The sequence below is a fragment of the Phlebotomus papatasi genome, chromosome 1 (assembly GCF_024763615.1).
Source record: "Phlebotomus papatasi isolate M1 chromosome 1, Ppap_2.1, whole genome shotgun sequence".
Taxonomy (NCBI): domain Eukaryota; kingdom Metazoa; phylum Arthropoda; class Insecta; order Diptera; family Psychodidae; genus Phlebotomus; species Phlebotomus papatasi.
Window position 1 is genome coordinate 96058175 of NC_077222.1, and position 19945 is coordinate 96078119.

At 35.0% G+C, this 19945-nt stretch overlaps 3 protein-coding genes across 4 annotated transcripts; 2 read left to right on the forward strand and 1 right to left on the reverse strand.

Moving 5' to 3' along the window:
* The first annotated feature begins 5809 nt into the window (after positions 1-5809).
* On the forward strand, positions 5810-7109 carry LOC129809890 (uncharacterized). 2 transcript variants are annotated; one of them, XM_055860036.1, is made up of 2 exons: positions 5810-6095; positions 6134-7109. In XM_055860036.1, exon 2 carries the CDS (start codon positions 6265-6267, stop codon positions 6871-6873), a length of 609 nt encoding a protein of 202 aa, XP_055716011.1. In that variant the 5' UTR covers positions 5810-6095; positions 6134-6264; the 3' UTR covers positions 6874-7109. The 2 variants fall into 2 exon arrangements, with proteins under 2 accessions (XP_055716011.1, XP_055716009.1); XM_055860034.1 differs by having other exon boundaries at positions 6155-7109.
* A 4220-nt stretch (positions 7110-11329) lies between these two features.
* On the forward strand, positions 11330-17082 carry LOC129809891 (homeobox protein Hox-A6-like). The gene is made up of 3 exons (XM_055860037.1): positions 11330-12393; positions 12676-12827; positions 16892-17082. Exons 1-3 carry the CDS (start codon positions 11793-11795, stop codon positions 17000-17002), a joined length of 864 nt encoding a protein of 287 aa, XP_055716012.1. The 5' UTR covers positions 11330-11792; the 3' UTR covers positions 17003-17082.
* On the reverse strand, positions 17000-19921 carry LOC129809570 (meiosis-specific nuclear structural protein 1-like). The gene is made up of 4 exons (XM_055859505.1): positions 19484-19921; positions 18414-19423; positions 18059-18257; positions 17000-17991 (listed from the first exon to the last, which is right to left on the reverse strand). Exons 1-4 carry the CDS (start codon positions 19886-19888, stop codon positions 17053-17055), a joined length of 2553 nt encoding a protein of 850 aa, XP_055715480.1. The 5' UTR covers positions 19889-19921; the 3' UTR covers positions 17000-17052.
* Between the last annotated feature and the right edge of the window lie 24 nt (positions 19922-19945).

Below are 19945 nucleotides of genomic sequence, written 5' to 3' on the forward strand. Positions count from 1 at the left end.
ATTGATAGGCATTCAAGTCCGGTTAATCTTCCTCTTCATACTTTCACTTTAAACGCTCTTTAATTTTTTTAATATGCTTTATAGTATAATCGTGTCTTTTTTATTTATGTTATTTTAGTTATTTTTATCAAATGATTTTATATGATTTATTTATAGGGAATTATTAAATATCTCTTGAACGTACGATCTTCACCTCATTTGGTATCTTTAAGTCCTTCAACATTTGTAATGAAAACTCCCATGTTACAGCTTGCTAGCTTTAAAATTGTGCGAGAAAATAGAAATTGAATTTTTGGGTGACTGAAAAATGGGCAAAAATTTTTATTTCTTCATAAAAAGGGACAGATAATCCTAACCGGCTTATGTAGGTGAGATTCTTAACGTAAGCTAAATCGGAGTGCATGCAAATTCGATTTGGAGCTGAAGTTGGGAGACGCCATTCAGTTATCTTGAATCAAATTCGTGAAATTATACAAATTTTGTATTTAAACCAAAATATCAAGGATTTGGATGAACTGACAGAAAAGTGTTATATGGGTGAAATGTAGACCAGAATGTTCTCTATAATTTTGCCGTAGAACATGATCTCATCGATTACTCATAAGTCAAGATAAGCGAGGTTTTTTGTTTCTTAACTCGTTTTTTCATCCAGAGTTCCCCAAGTAGTCATTTGTTGAACTTCAACTATATCAAAGAATTGTTGTATTTTGCGGGACTTTCCATTTAAAACCATATTTTAAGTGTCTTGGTGGAGTAGAGGCAGTCAAATTGGCATCTGAGTGATTTCAAAGCGTTATTATTGGAAAAATCAATTTTTTCACACTTAAACGGCAAAATCGGAGTGATAGCGTAGTCTGAGTGGAAAATGATGTATAGACGAAATGTAGAGACAAATGTGCTCTACAATTATGTTGAAGTAATCATCAAAATCGGTTCAGCGACAGTCGAGATAATTCAGGTTATGTGATATTGAAATTGGTTTTTCGACTGTGGCGCCCCTGGTGTTGGTCCCACGAAGTTCAAATATTGTAGAAAGTTGTAGCATTTGGTGAGATCTTTCGTTTAAGCCCTCATTCATCAAAATCGGTCACATAGAACCAGAGATATGATTTTTTGAATTTCGTGAATTTTGACCCCTCATATCTCCGGTTCTATTGAAACCACAGCGCACATACGCACCATTTTGGAAACGTCCTAGACTGGACTACAACATACTAAAATTTCATTAACTTGCACAATGCCGTTTTTGAGAAAAGTGACTTTGAATTTCGATGAATTTTGACGCTATCACAGCGCCACCTGTGGTGACTTTTTGAACTTCCATCTGAAAGTGCTCATCGAGACGAAACCAAAAAGGTAAAATTTAGGTCGCTATGTTAATTAGAACCGGAGATAGAGGCCGGTCAATGTTCGAACTTTGACCCCTTATAGCTCGGGTCAGGGGTTATGGATCGACTTAAGGTTTTTTTTGTTTGATAGGTATAATCAACGGCTACAACATACTAAATTTTCAGCCCGATGCACAATGGAATTTTTGAGTTATTTAACTTATAAGATTTAAAAATTTTCTTTTAAAAAAAAGCGCCCCTAGCGGTGGTTTTATGAACTTGCGATGTTAGAAGGAGAAGTGGCATTTCATGAGAGCTTTCCAAAAAGCCCTCACTTTTTAAATTCTGACAATTAGAACCGGAGTTATGGCCATTTTAAGAAATTTTTTTTGGACCCTTATAGCTCGGGTCAGGGGGGTCGGGGGACCTTAAGTTTAGTATTGATGGAAAGCTCTAAGGCCCAGCTGTAACATACTAAAATTTGAGTCCGCTGAATGCCATAGGGGCGGAGCTATTGAGAAAACAAAAAAAGGGGGTCTTCAAAATGGCGGAAGGAGGGGTGGGGGGTGGGGGGTCAATGCACCAAGTTGCAATTTTCATACGATATTTAACCTTTGCCGAAAACCGCAAGTCGATATATTTTTTAGTTTAGGAGCTATTAAGCTCCAAAGAGCGGCTGGACGGCCGGACGGCCGGCCGGCCGACCGGGAACGTAACTTAGCCCCCCATGTATTCGTGATCAGGAAGTGGCGAAACACATTTTGGCCAAGTTTGAGCGCGATCGGAGGACATGAAATTTTGTTAGGATTATAGTAGGTGAGATTGTTAAGAATCTCACCTAATATTTCTATTTCAAAAGTGCCCCATATTCAAAGATGCCCCAACTTCCCCCTAAGAGAACTTTCATGCTATTGCAGAGATTCTATGTTAATATGTTTAACCGATAGATTTATCTTTTCATTCTTCACAGTGTTAGAATAGAACATAATACTGTCAATGAATGACTATTTGGCTTAGAGGGGATTTTAAACCAAAATAGCCCACAAAAGCACAAAATCAGAGACAATAAAGCAAAAATATTACAATGATCTTTAGCATGAGATGATTTATTCTTCTGCTCTTCCCAAGCATTGAATTGCAGTCTCTTTTATGCCACTTTTTGTTTCCTTTTGCGCATATGCTTCGTTGAAAAGATACAAGAGCATATTTTTTTCTTTAAAATACATAGAAAAACCATAAAAAGGGACATGAAGCTCCAGATAATCCAATCGATATGCAATTGTGATGTTTGATGGAGCGGAAAGCATATAAAAGTGTGGCAGTGGAATAACGAGAAAATTAAAGCCAGAGACGTAAATTGAAGATTAACATCTGCATGGGATAGCAAAGGATTTTACAGCAATGAAGAAAAACATTTACAATTCCGGGGGATATTGCAGTACGTCATTTTTATTGACGCCACATCTGAAAATCAGTGGGTAGATTTAGATATCGTTCATCTCTAATTTCGTAGAGAAAACATGTTGTTTTCTTTCTTTTTCTTTTTTTGGGAAAAGCCTTAGAGAAACCTAAAACCTTTGGCTATTTGAATGCAATCTTCTTTTTTTTAGGTCTTCTTTTGGTGCCAAACAGTCTGAGACAGAAGCATTTATTTCTGACATACATAGCTCAATGTACATAAATCAATCTCCACTTTCATTTCTACGAGAAGGCAGTCTAAATAAAATGCAGAAAAAAACATACCTCACAAGGACATCATCTCAAATTTCAGGATGTCGTAAAATATTTTATAAATATGAGATTCAGGAAAATTTGGACATTTTTATGCCTCAAAAAAACTGGTGCAACGTGACCAAGAGACACAGAATAGCATTAGAAAAGATCTATTCTCTCTCTTCAATCTGCCGGCATTTGGCTTTTATCGTATTCATAAATGAATGAATTAATAGTGAGAGTATGATGTTAATTGAATTGAGATCATTCATTCATATCCAGACGTTCATTAATCGCGCGCCAATAGCCGAAATAGCCAAAAAGTAGGCAAAATAAGAATTAAAATTCCTATTTGAAGAATATTCCAACAGACAACCCATCAATCATCTACGAAATAAACTCGAAATGATATGGAACAAATTGACTTTTAGTGATTCAAAGTGGATAATTGGCTGAAGAAAAATACGCTAATTAAAGAGATTTCTTTTCAATTGCCAAGACATTTTTGACGAAATAGACGAGAAAAATATGAGGAATTTGTCGCAGAAACTGTGATAACTTATTTATGGCCAGCAACTGTGGATCGTTGCACGTGTCGTTCCCATTTTTTTTCTCAATGGTGTTTTCTTGCTCAAAAAAGGATATTTCAAAAGGATGAAATGACATCAATAAATTAGTTCTATTGCACAGAGAATTCCCTCTCAACAAAATGAGCCACTGCTGCTGGGAACAGAGCAAAGCATTGCACAATGCAGCGAAATTATCTTGATCCTCCTTGTGATGTTGCCACCAATAAATCACAAAGTCGGATCACAAAGTGATTGAAGATAGAATGTGCTCAATTGGGAGACACTCAACTGATATAGACCGACTGTTTCCGATTCCTTCTCTGCAAGGTGTTTCATTTTAAAACTTGAAAAAGTATCTCAACGTCACATTTTTCTAGCATGAAAAAGAATTGTGAAAATATCTTTGAAATAATAAAGGGATCGGTTTTTGTTACAAAGTCGTCGCGTAAAAATATGCAATTGGAATTTAGGGAGACATTAGGGATATGGGAGTTCGTTACCAGTGAGAATTTTGTTTGGTAGCCAAAAGAAGAAGACTGAACAAAAAACTGTAATAAAAGTTTTACAAATTGATGCTTATTACTCCTATAGGGGAAAGCACGCTACCTTCGGACAACTCAAGCTTCGGATAATTCAATTTTTTTCTCCACGTTCCTTATGGATTTCACCCATAGTTCTTTTCTGAAAATTTGAGGCATTGGACTACCTATTAATATACAGTATTATAATGGGCCAAATTCATTTATAACACATTGAAAAAAATAATTTGTGCGAAGCATAAATCGTCCGAAGGTAGGCCGCTTTCCCCTATATTTAATAGTTATACTTTCAATAAATTTAAAACTTAATTAAAACTAATTCTTGTATTAATTAATTAATACAAGAATTAATTAAGTAATTAATTCATGTATTATTAGTTAAATCCGTTAAATCGTGTACATTCAATATTTTAATTACACTCGACTCTTCGTTATCCGGCACTTCGTTATCCGGGTGACAGCTGCCAAACACTGGCGGTTGATGTATTCAAAATTATTTTTACTAAACATAAAGCTTCTCCAGAGTAAATTAAAGTATTATTATCATCGTATCGAGGTTTTTAATACATAATTGTGATAAAAAATGAAACATAAGCACACCATGAAAAAATTCTCTTGTTCTTTGTCAGACAGAAAATAAATTCACACTGCACAAAATATAAAAACCGTTGATCAATCAAAAAACCTAAATGCCATTTTGTCCCCCAATCAGCCGGATAACGAAGAGTCGAGTGTAAATACAAAAAAAAGTCATAGAACGTCCGAGCTGTGTAAATATATCGCTAGTTGGCGCTGTTACCCATAGGGGAAACTAGGACTAATGAACTAGTAGAGGTTCAATTAGATATTGGGATATCACAGTTCACCCTAGAAGGATCATTAAGCAAACTAAGGGAAAGCGCCCTACTTTCGGAACACTCAACCTTCGGACAAATAATTTTTTTCCTGTTTCTAAACGAATTTGACCCATGGATTTTTCAGGAAAGTTTAGGCATTAGCTAAAAAAATATTATAATAGATCAAACTCATTAAAAACATATTGAAAAAAAATCGATTGTTCGAAGCTTAAGTCGTCCGATTCGGACAGTCCGAAGGCAGCGCGCTTTCTCCTACTTATTTATTAAAAGTAAACACCTTCCTTTTTGTTTATTGAAATATTATTGGCCTAATACAAACGTTTTTATGCAAATTACAAATAAATCATAAAATACAAATTATTATCGTAATAATCCCTTTAAATGTAGGGGAAAGCGCGCTGCTTTCGGACGACTCAGGCTTTAAAGAACTAATTTTTTCTATGTGCTTAATGGATTTCATCAGTATATAGTTTAGCTATTTTCTGGAAATTTGAGGCTTTAAACTAACTATTAATATATAAATAATATTATAATGGGCCAAATTAATGAAAAACAGATTGAAAAAAAATAATTGTACGAAGCTAGAGTCGTTCGATGATAGCGAACTTTCCCCTAAATGGAGATTCTGGAAATTTACGAGAAACACAATTCACTCAGGGCAACCTCGTCAACTTTTACGAAAGCTTTTGGCCCAACTTCCAAGCCTTCATTAGTGGTCAAGTTCTTGAGTGAATTGTGTTTCCTGATAATTTTTGGAATCCCCATTTAATAAATCAAAAATATAAAATGGCCTCAATTCTGAGACCAAGATCAAGATCAAAATATCAAGCTGTCAAAAATTTTTAAAATCAAGATTTGATATTCTGGCGCTCTGCGAATGTGGAACATAATGTGTCTCTGCTAAGAATCAAGAAATCAAGATTATCCACACTTAACGAAACGTCATCTGTGTCAAATCATTTGGTTGTTTTTGTGATTTTGACAATTGTATAACCAAAAAGAAAGCAACTAAATTGATTATTCTGAGGATTTTCTAAAGTGAAATTAACTAATGGTCAGTGATGGAAAGTCGTGGTGAGAAAAGAAAAGGTAGGAAAGGTGGAATATTGAAAAAAATCGGTCCAAAGAGCTCTAACCCCGCATTTCAGAATTCATTCCAAGTTCAACCGGAGAAGCCAGAAAGAAAATACGTGGCCCCAATGTAAATTTAAAACAGAGGACTATTTATGTCGATTTTTGCACTAACCAGAGATCGGTAATGGAGCCTAGTGCTTTTGACTTCGAGACTAAATGGGCAGAACTTGGAAATTTGCTCAATAAAGCAGGTCCCCCTCAGAAATCTGTTGACGATTGGAAAAAGAATTTCCAGGCATGGATGTACCAAATTCGCCATAAAATGCGGCTGGATGATGAGTACCAGAGCAACCCAGCAAGAGGGCCAGATAGGAATAAGTATACATTAAACAATTTGGAGACTAGAGCAATCTCTCTTCAAGGTATAAAAAGTGTTGTTGGAGATGATGATCTCAGTGCTAGAGGAGTACCAGAAGACGCACAAAATCTTCCAGAAACTGATAATGAGAATGGGGTTGAAATTGTTCCTGGACATTCTACAGCAAATACTTCGATTTCCATGTATTCTGACAATTCCCCGCCACCAGTGCTGCCAGTTCAGGAAACCTTCTCACGAATCCGTAAAACATCTTCTGTGGATGTTCTTTCGGAGAATCTGAAGACTTATATGGAAATGAAGAAGCAAAGGGACGCAGAAAAAAAGCAACGAGAAGAACGTTACTTGAGTGCATTCGAGAAACTCAGTGAGGGAATTCTTCTCATTGCTAGACGCCAAGACTCTAATAATGAATAGAGCTTATCAGAATTGATTATTAATCTATCATTTGATAATTTCTGGCGAAAATGTAAAATTTGTGATGTTATTAGTGATATGCTGTACCAAATTTATGAAATTGAAGTATTAAAATTTTGATTTTTTTTCTAAATATTTGTGAATTTCTAAGAAAGATTATATTTTTGAGAGCTTAATGAATGTATTTTTCTAATAAATTTACAGTGCACTTATATAGGTTTCTCTTCTTTCTAATCCAATTCTATAAAGTTCTCCGTCATTCAGCGCAATGTCATTTTCAAATTCTTCGTTTACACCTTCAATTTGATCAAAATTATATCCGTTTCGACGCATATAATTATAAAGTGTAAAACACGCATTTGTAATTTTTCCTGCAATTACTGGTTTGTAGTGTAACACTCGATGTTTGAGAAGACAGCGAAATACTGCTTTAAGCACCCCAAAACTTCGCTCAATGGTATTTCTTGCCTGTTCATGAAGTCTATTAAATCGTTCTTGATTGTCAGTTTCGGGAGTTGGATATGGAGTGAAGATGAACGGTTCCAGAGGGTATCCTTTATCACCCAAAACAATGTGCTGTTCACGGTTTCGGAGAAATTCTTTTTTCATATGATTGCGGACAGGAGATTTCATCCAAATACCACTATCATGTGTGGCACCAGGAAATTTAGGATTTACAGAGGTGAATATTAAGTCTGAATCGACTGTAGCTTCAACATTCAGACTGTAAAATTTTTTCCGGTTTATATATAGGCGAGGTGGTCGCTCAGTATCATGCATCAAAGGACGTATGATGGATATATGTGTACAGTCTACGCATCCAATTACATTAGGCATATTAAATTTTTCCATAAATCCCCTTGCAATCTGCTCTTTCTCTCGTGATGTAACCGGAAAACGAATATACTTTTCAGCCAGGTTGTCGTCGATAAGTGTGCTAATATAGTGAATACTACGGGATATAGTTGACTGTCCTACATTACATAGGTTATTTCGAGCAACGGAGATCTGGTACGAGCCCTTTGCAAAAAAATTAAGTGTGCTTAATACCTTGTAGTGAAAAGGTATACGTGAGAATCCTTGAGTATCCCAAGGTTCTAGTTCTCTAATTAATTCCAATGCTAAAGCTTGTGGAATTGCAAAATTTCTGCGGAAGGCAGATTCTGACACCGCAAAGGGATCAGAAATGTCCCTAAGTTGGCGATATTGTAAAGTCATTAAAATTCTAAAACAGAAACCAAAAATTAAAATTCTGTGAAAAATTTTAAAATTTATATTAATCCACCTATCCTCCTGCTGTTGCTTGTGAAGAGATAACTCGTGCTGAAGCCAAATGAAGAATAAATTTTCCATTTTCAATCAATTTTGCAGCAGAAGTATCCTCTCTTTACACGAACTTTTACTAAATTTCACTATCTTGATAATTCAAAGGACCTCTGAGAGGTGCTTGGAATTATTTCAAGAAAACAAGAAATTTGACGTTTTGGAATCTTGAAATATTGATTTCAGAATTGGAAATCTTGAAATCCACACGGTCTGTGTCTTGGATTTCAAGATTTCAAGACATTTGACAGATTTGACATCTTGATCTTGATTTTTTGATTTCAGAATACCAAAATCTTGAAATTTTCTTGATTTTGATCTTGATCTTGGTCTCAGAATTGAGGCCAATGTCTATTAAAAGTTTCCGAGTGGGTGTTAGGGGAATCCAGGGAAAATTGTGACAATTTTAAAGTTATTAAATTCGATTAATTTTAAGAATAAAGAGACTTCCAATTTTACCAGGATTTTTTTTATAATCTGAATGTTTTACTTCGAGAAAGAATTATTAAATACAGCGATATCTATTTTAATCAATTTATATTCCAAATTCTCGTGTTCCTAGAACAATCTGGGCCTAGATTTGTAAAATATTAATCTATTATTTGTTTTGGTTCTTACCGAAGAGTTTTCTTTCCAAAAATTTATATTTAAAAAAAAAAATAAGATTTAGACTTTTCGGTGAATTTTATACAAAAACGATCATTTTTGATTTTACATGATGTTACATGACGTTTTCTGTTCAAAAAGAGTATATTTTAAAAAATCATTAATATTTTAATTAATTTAATTTGACCAAATCGGTTGAAAATTAGGCCCTTTGACCTTAAATAATTCAAGATGGAGATTGGACATTATGCCCAATGCACAATAACTTTTGTTACTAAACATGTTTTTAAATTTGCCTATGAGAGTGAGTGAGATGGCTAGATCTCGGTCTTATTCACTCTCACAGAAAAATCAAAAACATGTTTACAAAACAAAAGTCACTGTACGCTGGTCATTATACCCAGGGCACAATAATTTTTGTTTAGTAAACATGTTTTTGACATTTCAAGGAGAGTGAGTGCGATCTAGATAGTCATCTCGCTTATTCTCATGGGAAATTTTGAAAACATATTTACAAACAAAAGTCACTGTGCGCCTGGTCATTATTCACAGGGCACATTAATTTTTGTTTGTAAAATTTTTTTAAAGTTTTCTATGACAGAGAGCGGAATGACTAGATCTACATCTCATTCACCTTCATTGGGAATTTTGAAAACATGTTTACAAACAAAAGTTATTGTGCACTGGGAATAATGCCCAGCGCACAATAACTTTTGCTTTGTAAACATGTTATCGAAACCGCCTATGAGAGTGAGCGAGAAAACTAGATCTAGATCTCACTCCCTCTCACAGAAGTTCCGAAAACATATTACGGATTACGCTGAGCTTTATGCCACATTATGCCCAATTCACAATAACTCTTGTTTTTAAACATGTTTTAAAAATTTCCAATGAAAGTGAACGAAATGTAGATCTAGTCATCTCGCTCTCTCTCATAGAAAAGTTTGAAAACATGTTTACAAACAAAAATTATTGTGCGTAGAGCATTAGTCCCAATATTTTTGCCATTTGAATGAATGTGAGTGAGATCTAAATCTAGTCATCTCGCTCACTCACATAGGCAGTTTTGAAAACATGTTTACAAAATAAAAGTTACAGTAGAGTCCCGCTATAGGCCATCGCTCTATAGTCCACAATTTATCGATCGTTGATTTCGAAACATTGATTTTAAGTTAGGCTATGGTTTTTTAGTACGCGACATGAAATGTTGTCATAATTATTTTAATGTTTTTGGAAAACTTTATTGAGTAGTTGTGATAATTGTGATCCATAATGAAGAAAGCGTGGACAAGTACCACAATCGCAAAGAAAGTGGAATCCGTCGAGCAATTTCAATACTAAAAGTCGTTGATAATTTTAAAAAAATGACATGGACTATAGTGTGACTCAAGTGTCAAATCTGGAACCAAATATGGACTATAGCGAGACTCTATTGTATTGTGCGTTGAGTGACAATTATTTTTTTAATATGTTTTCAAAATTGTCTATAAGAGTGAGCGAGATGATTAGACCTAGATCTCATTCACTCTCATTGAAATAAAAAAAAAAAGTTTACAAAACCAAAGTTGTAAACTGGGCATAAGCGGCATAAGCATTGAGGGTATTGAGTATGATGCCCAACACACAATGACTTTTGTTTTGTAAACATGTTTTTGACATTTCAATGAGAGTGAGTGAGATCTAGATCTATCATGTCGCTCTCGCTCATTGAAAGTTTCGAGTACATATTAACAAAACTTAAATTATTGTGCGCTGGGCATAATGATGTAATTAAATATTGAGAATATTCCGCTTACAAGGTTTTACTTAATTAAATAATTATTTTTACTTATTATCACCACAGATTTTAATTTGAATTAGTTCTTGTTACAACTAAATTTTTAATTTACTTAAAGATTATCCATTGTTTACAGAAATTCGATTCTTGACTGTTCATTGAAAAGCTGCCTAATGCTTATTTTATTTAAGAAATATTTCAAAAGTGTCTTTTAATCAAAATGTACAAACGTAAAAATATTTTTTGCGCTAATAATGGTGGTTAAATATGTCTTTGGATATTCGAAAAAAAAAATTCTCGTTACATAATTTTTCTATTTTAAGAACTTTATTGATTTAAGTATTTACAGAATATTACAATAAGTTTAAAGAGAATAAATTTAATAAGATTTTAATCAGAAAAAATATTCTTTTTGATCTCCGCAAGCGTTGAAAGACCGTGCGATATAAACGTTTATCATTGCTACAAGATTTATCCAACAACAATAATTCTGGAGGCTTGAGATAGGAAAAAATATAATAAATGTATTTTATTTTCAATTTGACGGTTTCCACTTCTTAAAAAGCACATCGAATCGTGTCTGGAAAAACGATTAGCCATCCTCAACCGAGATTGCCTTTTAATAAAATAATAGCGCAATTGAAATTTTTATGAGATGAAAAATATTGTCTTGATTTAGGATTTATCGCTATGGTCTTACTCAACATTGCCAGTGATCTTTGGGACTATATTTTGTCAAGCATTGGAGCCACCCTTTTTGAAGCCCTATACGGGGTTTATTCTTTTTGTAAATTTTAACTTTTATTTTTTGTTTTTACTTATGCTTCCGATTGTTATTTTCCCACAAGTTACCGCCTCGCTGCATGAGATGCAATAAATTTCTTCATAAAATACGTTCATCTTCCCATGGACGTTTCTTCATACAAAATCCCCAATTAATCTTTCAGTGAAATAATTACCAGTAAAGTCAACATCAAACCAATGGGATTCATTGAGAGTTTGTACAGCAAACGCCTACCAAAAAATCTTTCACATCCAATTGGACATCATCTCTTTCGATGCTGACAGATTTTTTCTTCAGAGAGGGCTCATAAGACACATAAAGAGACGTCTTTGTCGGGATGTTTAGCATTTGCATAGAATCAGTGATCATGTGAGGATCGGTGATCTTCTCAGTGGATTTCGTGTCTCGAGTGATCTTCTGTGAGGAACTATGTTTCCGCCAAATTCCCTTTTATCCCACAAATCTGAATCAAGTGAAAATTTTGTGTCATCTTCGAGTTCTGGGAATTTTATCCAATCTACCGATAGGAATTTGAGATTTTTCTACCCGTCTTGTGGCCAGAATTCTGATAAGATCAACCTTCTGAACTACTATAGTGTCTTCAATACTTTGAACTACAACTGGAGCAATTTAGCTGATCGGAATTATCTGCTATCAGCATTCAATGGAAGTTCTCAGTATGATAAAAATTCTGTGGATTGTGAAAGAAGTGCATTTCCTGGTGAAAGTGTCCAGAACAGTGAAGATATCTTGAAATATATCCCAAACTCTGAACCAATGTTCAATTACGAATTTGAAGTGCCAGAAATCAACTACCAAAGATCATCAAATCCTTTGTACAACGAATCCATAAAATCCTTCAGTCAACCTGCGAATGAACGAGCTCCAACTCCAGAATTCTGGATCACTGAAGATCAATCCATAAACGAGGAGAATTTATCAAACGATGATGCTAACATCGAGGAAACCACAAACAACTCAATTACAGAAAAACTCGATTCAAAGATCGACAGTTGCAGAAAGACCAAAGGTAAGGCGCAAAATTTTCTGGACAAAAAAAAAAGAATTTAAATAAAATGAACAACAATTACTCTTCATTGAGTTATTGCTCACAAATAGTTCATTTTAGTCGCTTTTCTTGTTTACTCAAGATCACATAATTATGTGCCATCATTAAAAAGTATCACTCCATTGGGATGATTACAATCAGATGCGATTTGAGTTAAATGATTCAACACTTGTCGGTGCCTTTTTGTTGCCGAACAAAGTTTTATTAATGCGTGCTTACGATTTTTACTACCATGTATCGCAGAAATTAGCAGACCTCCAGCAAATCGGAAGGAGAGGACAGCATTTACCAAATCCCAAGTCAGAGAATTGGAGGCAGAATTCAACTATTCCAACTATTTGACTAGATTGAGACGATACGAAATTGCTGTGGCTCTTGATCTCACCGAAAGACAGGTAATTCAGAATTTAGGCAATTAATATTGTTAAATATAGATCTAGAATCTAGATCTAGAGATTATAGGCACGTAAAAAAAGCTTGAGGTAAAACCGGTAATACAATGATCTTCAAAAACGGTTAATGAAAAGTAATACGTAAAGAAAACGATTTAGTCCTTCAATGTCGAGGGAAAAATAGCTAGACAAACACGCATTTTGATATACTTTTGTACCTTTGCGATAAGTCATACAAGGTTTGTGAACGAAGTTATGCAAGGAAAGTTCGACATCGCTTCATTTTTGGTAATATTTTTCTTCAATCTCTTTCTTAATTTGAATTCTGGATGGAAAATTCTTTTCTTAAACAGTTACACTATAAAAATAAATGGTATTTGAAATTGTTAAATGTAGAATTTAAATTCAATAACTGTTCAGAAGCGTGTTTGGTATCACTCTCGCGTGTTTGATAAAAAACGAGTAACACTTATTGGAATTGATGTACAATTAACTCTTTTTGGTGTGATTTTTACTTCATTTTTTTTGGTATAACATTCAGAAGAGCACTTGTTTTAACTTTTTTTCAGAGTAGAGGAAAGTATACTCTCCCTTCGAACTTTCATGCCTTCGAATAATGTGAATTTTCTTTTAGTTTTCCTAAGAGACTTACACATGACTATTAAATAGTTGGCTTATCATCATTTATTGATAATTCCGTGATAATTTAGTGTAAATATTTTACGAAAAACAAAAGAAATTCACATCATTCGAAGGCATGAACGTTCGAAGGGAGAGCACTTTCCCCTAATGTTTGCAAGAAATAATATCTCAAGTTATGCACTATTTTTCATTATTTAAAATAAAATATTTAAATAAATAAGAATATGTTTTTGAATGACATTTTTATGATGACAATATTAAGTTTGTTAGAAAGACTATCATATAAATTATTTCATAATGTTAAATAAATAATTCTGTTGGCAAAGCATTTGCGTGAGATAAAACAAAGTATTTTATGGTACATATAAAGGGAATAACAGCATCAACTGTAACAAGAATTAATCAAAGGAGATTTAACGAGAGCATAAAATTATCATATTATTACATATAAACATAATTTAGTTATTTTTTTTTAATTGCTTTATACCCAATATCAGCTTATATGCAAATCTTACTTGTTTAGTGCTGCCCATTCTTCAAATTCCTCGTGGCGAGTCCTTTTTGTTATGATTGTTCGTTTTGTCTTTTTCACGGTAACCGTCTTACTACAATTTACTTATTGATTTGTATTTTTTTAATAAATTATCATTTTAATTCTAGAATCTTGATTGATCTTTAGTAAAAGTAGTATAAAACGTCCAATTTTGTTAAGCAAATAATATTTTAACTATTTTTGGAACTATTAACACTTTTAAATATTCTTCACAATTTCCTAATGTTAATGATATTTATTAATAATGCAAAGGTAAATTTGTCTCATAAATGTTGTAAATATTTATAAGATCAATATCTGAAATTCAAAAACCAGAAAAATTACATTTTATGTGTAGGTCATATCATCTAAATTTATTTCAGAAATTTTAAATAAAATGTAATGAGGATGAAGCAGTTGCTTCACAATTTTTGGAAATTAGGAAAAATGCGAAAACATTCAAAACCGTCTTAAGTCTTATCAGAAATTCCAAGACCTTTTTAACTTTTGACCTTGCAAAACCGTTATTAAGAATGATTCAATGGTATTTTCGTGTAAGGACGAATATCCGGCTATAGGTAATCTCTAAACATTATCCAAAAATAAAAAGCGCACGGCGCGTTTTCGAGCAATCCCAATAAAATATGATTTTGGAGGGGAAGAGGAGGGGTGGGAGAAAATGAGGGTTATGTCAATGTTCTCAGGGTTGTCTTATAGATAGGGGGTGCCCCGAAGGTCTCAAGTCTCTATCTTTAACTTTTTGGCCTCTAGCCGGACGAACAGACGGACGACATTAAACAGCGTGACATCATTTTTCAGAAAACGTATGAAACGCGACAATTTGTTGATAAAAGTAAAGTGGCCCCCGAGGGGTGGAGGGTGGAAATTTTGGAGGGCGAAAAAATCGAGGAAAAAATCGAAGGATTATTAGATACTGCTCTCTCTGTGGAGTTCAGGCAGTAAAATTTAATACTGTGCTTGTTAAGAAAAGAGTCTGTATTCCTATTAGGAGTTGTGAAAAATTACTATTTGGAGCAGGTCCTGAATATCTTTTCTATTTTTTGAATTACCTATTCTATACTATATATATAAAGATTTTTAATTTTAAAGCTCTTCATAAGAAAGTTGTGAAAATTTATATTAAGCACCCGAGATGATTATAAAAATATGATACAATTTATTTGCTCTGAACATACACGACGATTTTACTATGGTTAGAAAGTTTTTTTTTTTAATATACCAATGATCAAATGTGAGGCTCAGAGGCAAAATTGAACATATCCTATGGCTAAAGCATAAGATATGCGAAATTTTGCCTCTGAGCTCCACAAATTTACTTTTCTGGTGACCAAAATACATTCTTTTACAGAATAAAATCAATTTATTAAGCCTCTGGCACACCTTTTAACTCGGTATAATTTCATGAAATCAAAATTCGTGCCCCTTACTTTACTACCCTTTCTTTAATGTCACAACAAATTAAATTTAGTTCAATCCAATTTTGAGTGCGAAAGAGAGAATTGGACATATGCAAAACTTTGAGTAAGAGAGAGATGTAAATTTTGATTTTGCAAAATTTTCCTGATTGGCTTTGGCACACCTTTTAGATCAGGAAAATTTCATGAAATCTAAATTCGTATCCCTTTCTTTCTCATGCTCTTTGTTTATCTCACTCTGTCGCACTCTTCTTCTTTTAAATAACACTCCAAATTCAATTTATCTCAATTGAATTTAGAGTGCGAAAAATACGATGGACATATGAAAATCATGTGAGAAATATAGGGATGTGAATTATGATTTCATGAACTATTCCTAACCTAAAAGGTGTGCCGAAGCATAAAGGTATGCAGGAAGCATTACTGACCAAAATTGTTTTTTTTTTGCTGACTAAAATTGATTTTTCCCTGACGAATTTTGCTATATTACGGACGAAACCTAAATCTTCGCTTCCAAATTCGTTTTTTAATGAGTCGAGCACAACTTTTAGATCAGAAAAATTTCATGATATTAAATTTCACATCCTTTTCTCTCTCAAACGTTTTGCATATCTCTATCACACTTTTTCTCACTTAAAATTAGATTGAACTAAATTAAATTTGCTATAATGTTCAAAAGGAGAAGAATATGAAAGAGTAGGATGAACTGGACTTATCCCAACAATTTGAGAAGAAAAGTATGTGAATTTCGATTTCATGAAATTTTCCTGATCTGCAAGGTGTGGTGTAAAAAGCATTAGTGACCAAAATTTACTTGATTATTTTTGAAAATTGATTTCAAAAGACAAAATTAGCAATTTTACGGACAAACCCTAAATCTTTACTCTCTAGTTTTTTTTATTGACCAAATTTGAATTTATACTGACGTTTTTACCAAAATACTGCCATACTGCCTATTCTGCTTTAGCCTTTAAAAATCATTGTAAGTTATTGCAAATTAGTCCAGATTTGTTTAGAGTCAGTTTAACATTTTCAAGCATTTGACAATAACGGAACGGTAATGGGACTAAAATATTTAAGGAAATTAATCATGTGGATTACTCGATTCCACCTGCTTCCAGAACGTCTGAACTCTCTCTGCGGTCTTTTTACTTGGGTCGGGAAGTCTAAGATTTTTTTTTATCTCTTCTAATCTTGTTGTAACTTTTCTTTCTCTTTTGTTTTTTTCTCTTTTTGTTCTTGTTTGTAACTGTACGTGAGGGACTTAGAAGTCTATTGTATGGTTTCTTTAATAAATAAAATAAATAAATAAATAAAATTATGAGAACAGTTAGAAACATTTTTTTCTTCAAATTAATAAGTTGAGTAGAAGATTAATAATTCGATAAAAACTCTTGAGGATTAAGATAAATCCAGATAAACCTCAAATCTGATATCCGCATTATTTTTTTTTTCAGGTCAAAGTTTGGTTCCAGAATCGTCGCATGAAATGGAAGAGAGTCAAAAATGCATCGAAAGACGCCCCAAATCCTTGCAGGACAACAGAAAAGGATGAACAAGCAAAGTAGAGCAGCATAAAATCATTTATTGTAAAAATATATCTTACACCTATTTATTTTTAAACATTTTTCTTATTCTTTTTTGCCACTTTACTCGCCACCTTCTGCCCCACTTTTATTTTCAGACCCTTCTTGGTATCCTTGAGAGGGGAAGAATTCATATTTTTGGGCTTCACCGGGCCGAGCTTTATTGATATTTTCTTCTTTTTTATTGGATTTTTCTTGGGTTTCTCTGGCTTTTCCGGCTTCTCTTTCAGCTTTTTTACTTTGGGAACCTTTTTACTGAGAATTGCTTTTGGGGATTTTATTTTCGGAGCTTCGTCGGTTGTCTTCTCGGGAGACTTCTCAGGTTTCTTGTTTTCTTCCTTGGCATTTTTTTCTTCTTTCTTGACTTTTTTCTTGGGCTTTGTTGCGTCAGAGGATTCAGCTTTTCGTTTCTTCACGACACTGTCTACGTTGAAGTCAATCCCAGCTTCCAGGAGCTTTTTCTTCTTCGCTTCCAGTTTCTTTATCATTTTTTCCTGTCGTTTCTGGATTGTCTGCTGAGTAGGCCGGGCATTGTGTTCCTCAATTGCCTTCCTCCGGCGAGCAGTGACCGATGAGTGAACGACTTCCTTCCCATTCATTAGCCTCACCTTCACCCGATTCCTCATTATCTTGGGCGTTACCTTCTCCGGAGGGATGTACGTGGTCTTGAGGATATTCTTCATCAACAGGTAGTTATTCATTGTCTGAGCTGCAATTTCTGCAACTTCTGGCACCCGGAATTCCACATAACCCACCCCTGTGCTTTTTCCTGTCTTCAGGGATCGAGCCACTCTGACCCGATGGACATCCCCGAACTGCTGGAAAAATCCCTGGAGCTCTTCTTCGTAAAATCCATGGGGAAGGCATTTTATCTGGACCACGCCGAATTTATATGCCTTGGGTTTCCGGCCTTTGACAGCCGGCTGTTCTGCTGGTTTTTCAGCACTTTCTTCAGCTTTCACCTCTTCTTTCTGCAAGGACAAAAACCAGGTAAGTCTCCTTTGTCTTATCAGTGGATTTCCGGAAGCAATTACTTACAATTTTGGGCTTTTTCGGGGTCTTTTCCACATTGAAGCGCTTCGAGATGCCCTTCAACTTCTTGGGCTTTTCTTCAGGCTCCTTCTTAATCTCAGGCACTTTTTCAACGGCTTTTGGTTTCTTCCCCAATTTCTTTTCCAATTTCTTGGGTTTCTTTTCCCTAGGAACGGGGGTTTTCTTAATTTTTGCAATCATTTCACTAAAAATTTACAAACACGAGGTGATGCTTAGAAAACTATTCAACAGTACTCAGCTGTTTACGTTGAAGTGCTTCCTACATGGCTGCGTATATATTTATTACGTGTAGAAAATGCGTAAGAATTGGTAAAAATTGTTCAAGTTATCCGTTTTCATTCAATTCTTCGAGCCGGATGTACTTCCAGGGGGAAGAGGAATGTGCTGCCGATCACTCTCTCGCAGAATTCCTGGTGGCAGAAATCCCAGAAGTTCAGTAGCGTGCTCTTTCAGCATTTTAATCCTCTCTTCTTCGATTAGCTGCTGAATTCTTTCATCTTCTTTGAGACTGTGCTGTTTCTCCTGGACAGCAGCGGAGATCTCTTCTTCTCGACGTCTCCTTCTTTCAGCTAGACCCTCTTCAATGGCTTTTCTATGCTCCATCTGCTTCCTACGCTTTGCTTCCTTTGTCAGCTGTTCGAGTTTGTCCTGTTCAGCGAGGATCTGCATCTGTTCCTCTCTGAAACGTATTTCCTCTTCTTTAGACTCCTGCACACGCAACCAGCGCTCTCTACGCTGCTCATCGAGGATTAGTCGCTCATGTATTCGTCTCCGGAGCTGTCTTTCCATCTGCTCCCTCAGATTTTGCTCCTCCCGCTCAGCCATTTCCTTCATTCTCAGCTCAATGATGACTTCCTCACGTTTCTGGGCATTTTCCTCTATCTCTATCAAGGTTTTTGCCAGCTTCTCCGTGATTTTCTCCTTCTCACATCTCTCCTGGACCTTCTTCTCTTCCTCCATCTTCAGCAGCTGATTCTTCATCTCGATGTACTCTAAAATCCTCTTATTCTCATCCTCATTGACTTTCCTCTGTTGCTCCTGGAAGATTTCCTGATTCTTCCTGAATTGTTCCAGTTCAGACAGTGCTCTACGTTTTCTTATCATTTTGAGCCTCATGTCTTCCATCTGCTCCTCATAAATCTGCCTGACAATCTCATCCAAGTATTGCTTTTCCTTCAGGAATTCCACGTAGAGGATCTTGGATCTCTGATGGGAGTTTTCCATTTGATTTCTCAGTTCATCCCTCAGAGTTGCTTTCTTCCTACTCTCCCGTTCTCTTTCTTCTTCAAAGGATTTCTGAACTTTCTCAAGTTCCTGGTCCATAAACTCTTGCTCCTTCTTCACTTCCAACTGAAAAAAAATTGGATTTTTATTTATTCAAGAAATCCCTGCACATCGGAGAAATTTTACCTGCTTCTGAAGTTTCTGAACTTCTTTCTCTGCAATCTGAGCTGCAAGTTCCTTTGCCACATAGGCTCTTCTCAGCTGACCTTCCAATTCCCTGAGCTCCTGGCTGGTTTCTCGCAATTGCTGTCTCATTTTGGCTTCACAGATTCTCTGTCGCTCCAGCTCATGCATCTTTTCAGCTTTCCTGCGAGATTCTTCGTTAAATTCTCGTTCCTTCTTCTGCTGGATTTCCTCCTGGAGTCGCTGTTGTTCCAGGAAATCCTTCTCTTCTTGGTACTGTCGCTGAAGACGCCTTTCCCTGGCATTGAGATCGATCCTGCACCAGTCACTTGTGTTATTTTCAACATTTCTTTGGGAATTCACTTCATTTACCAATTTATTTCTATGCAATTCCCGGAAACGAGACATTTTCCCTGGCCAGGGACAAAAAAAATCGGTTTGTTTGTAAACAACGCGGCTGCGTAT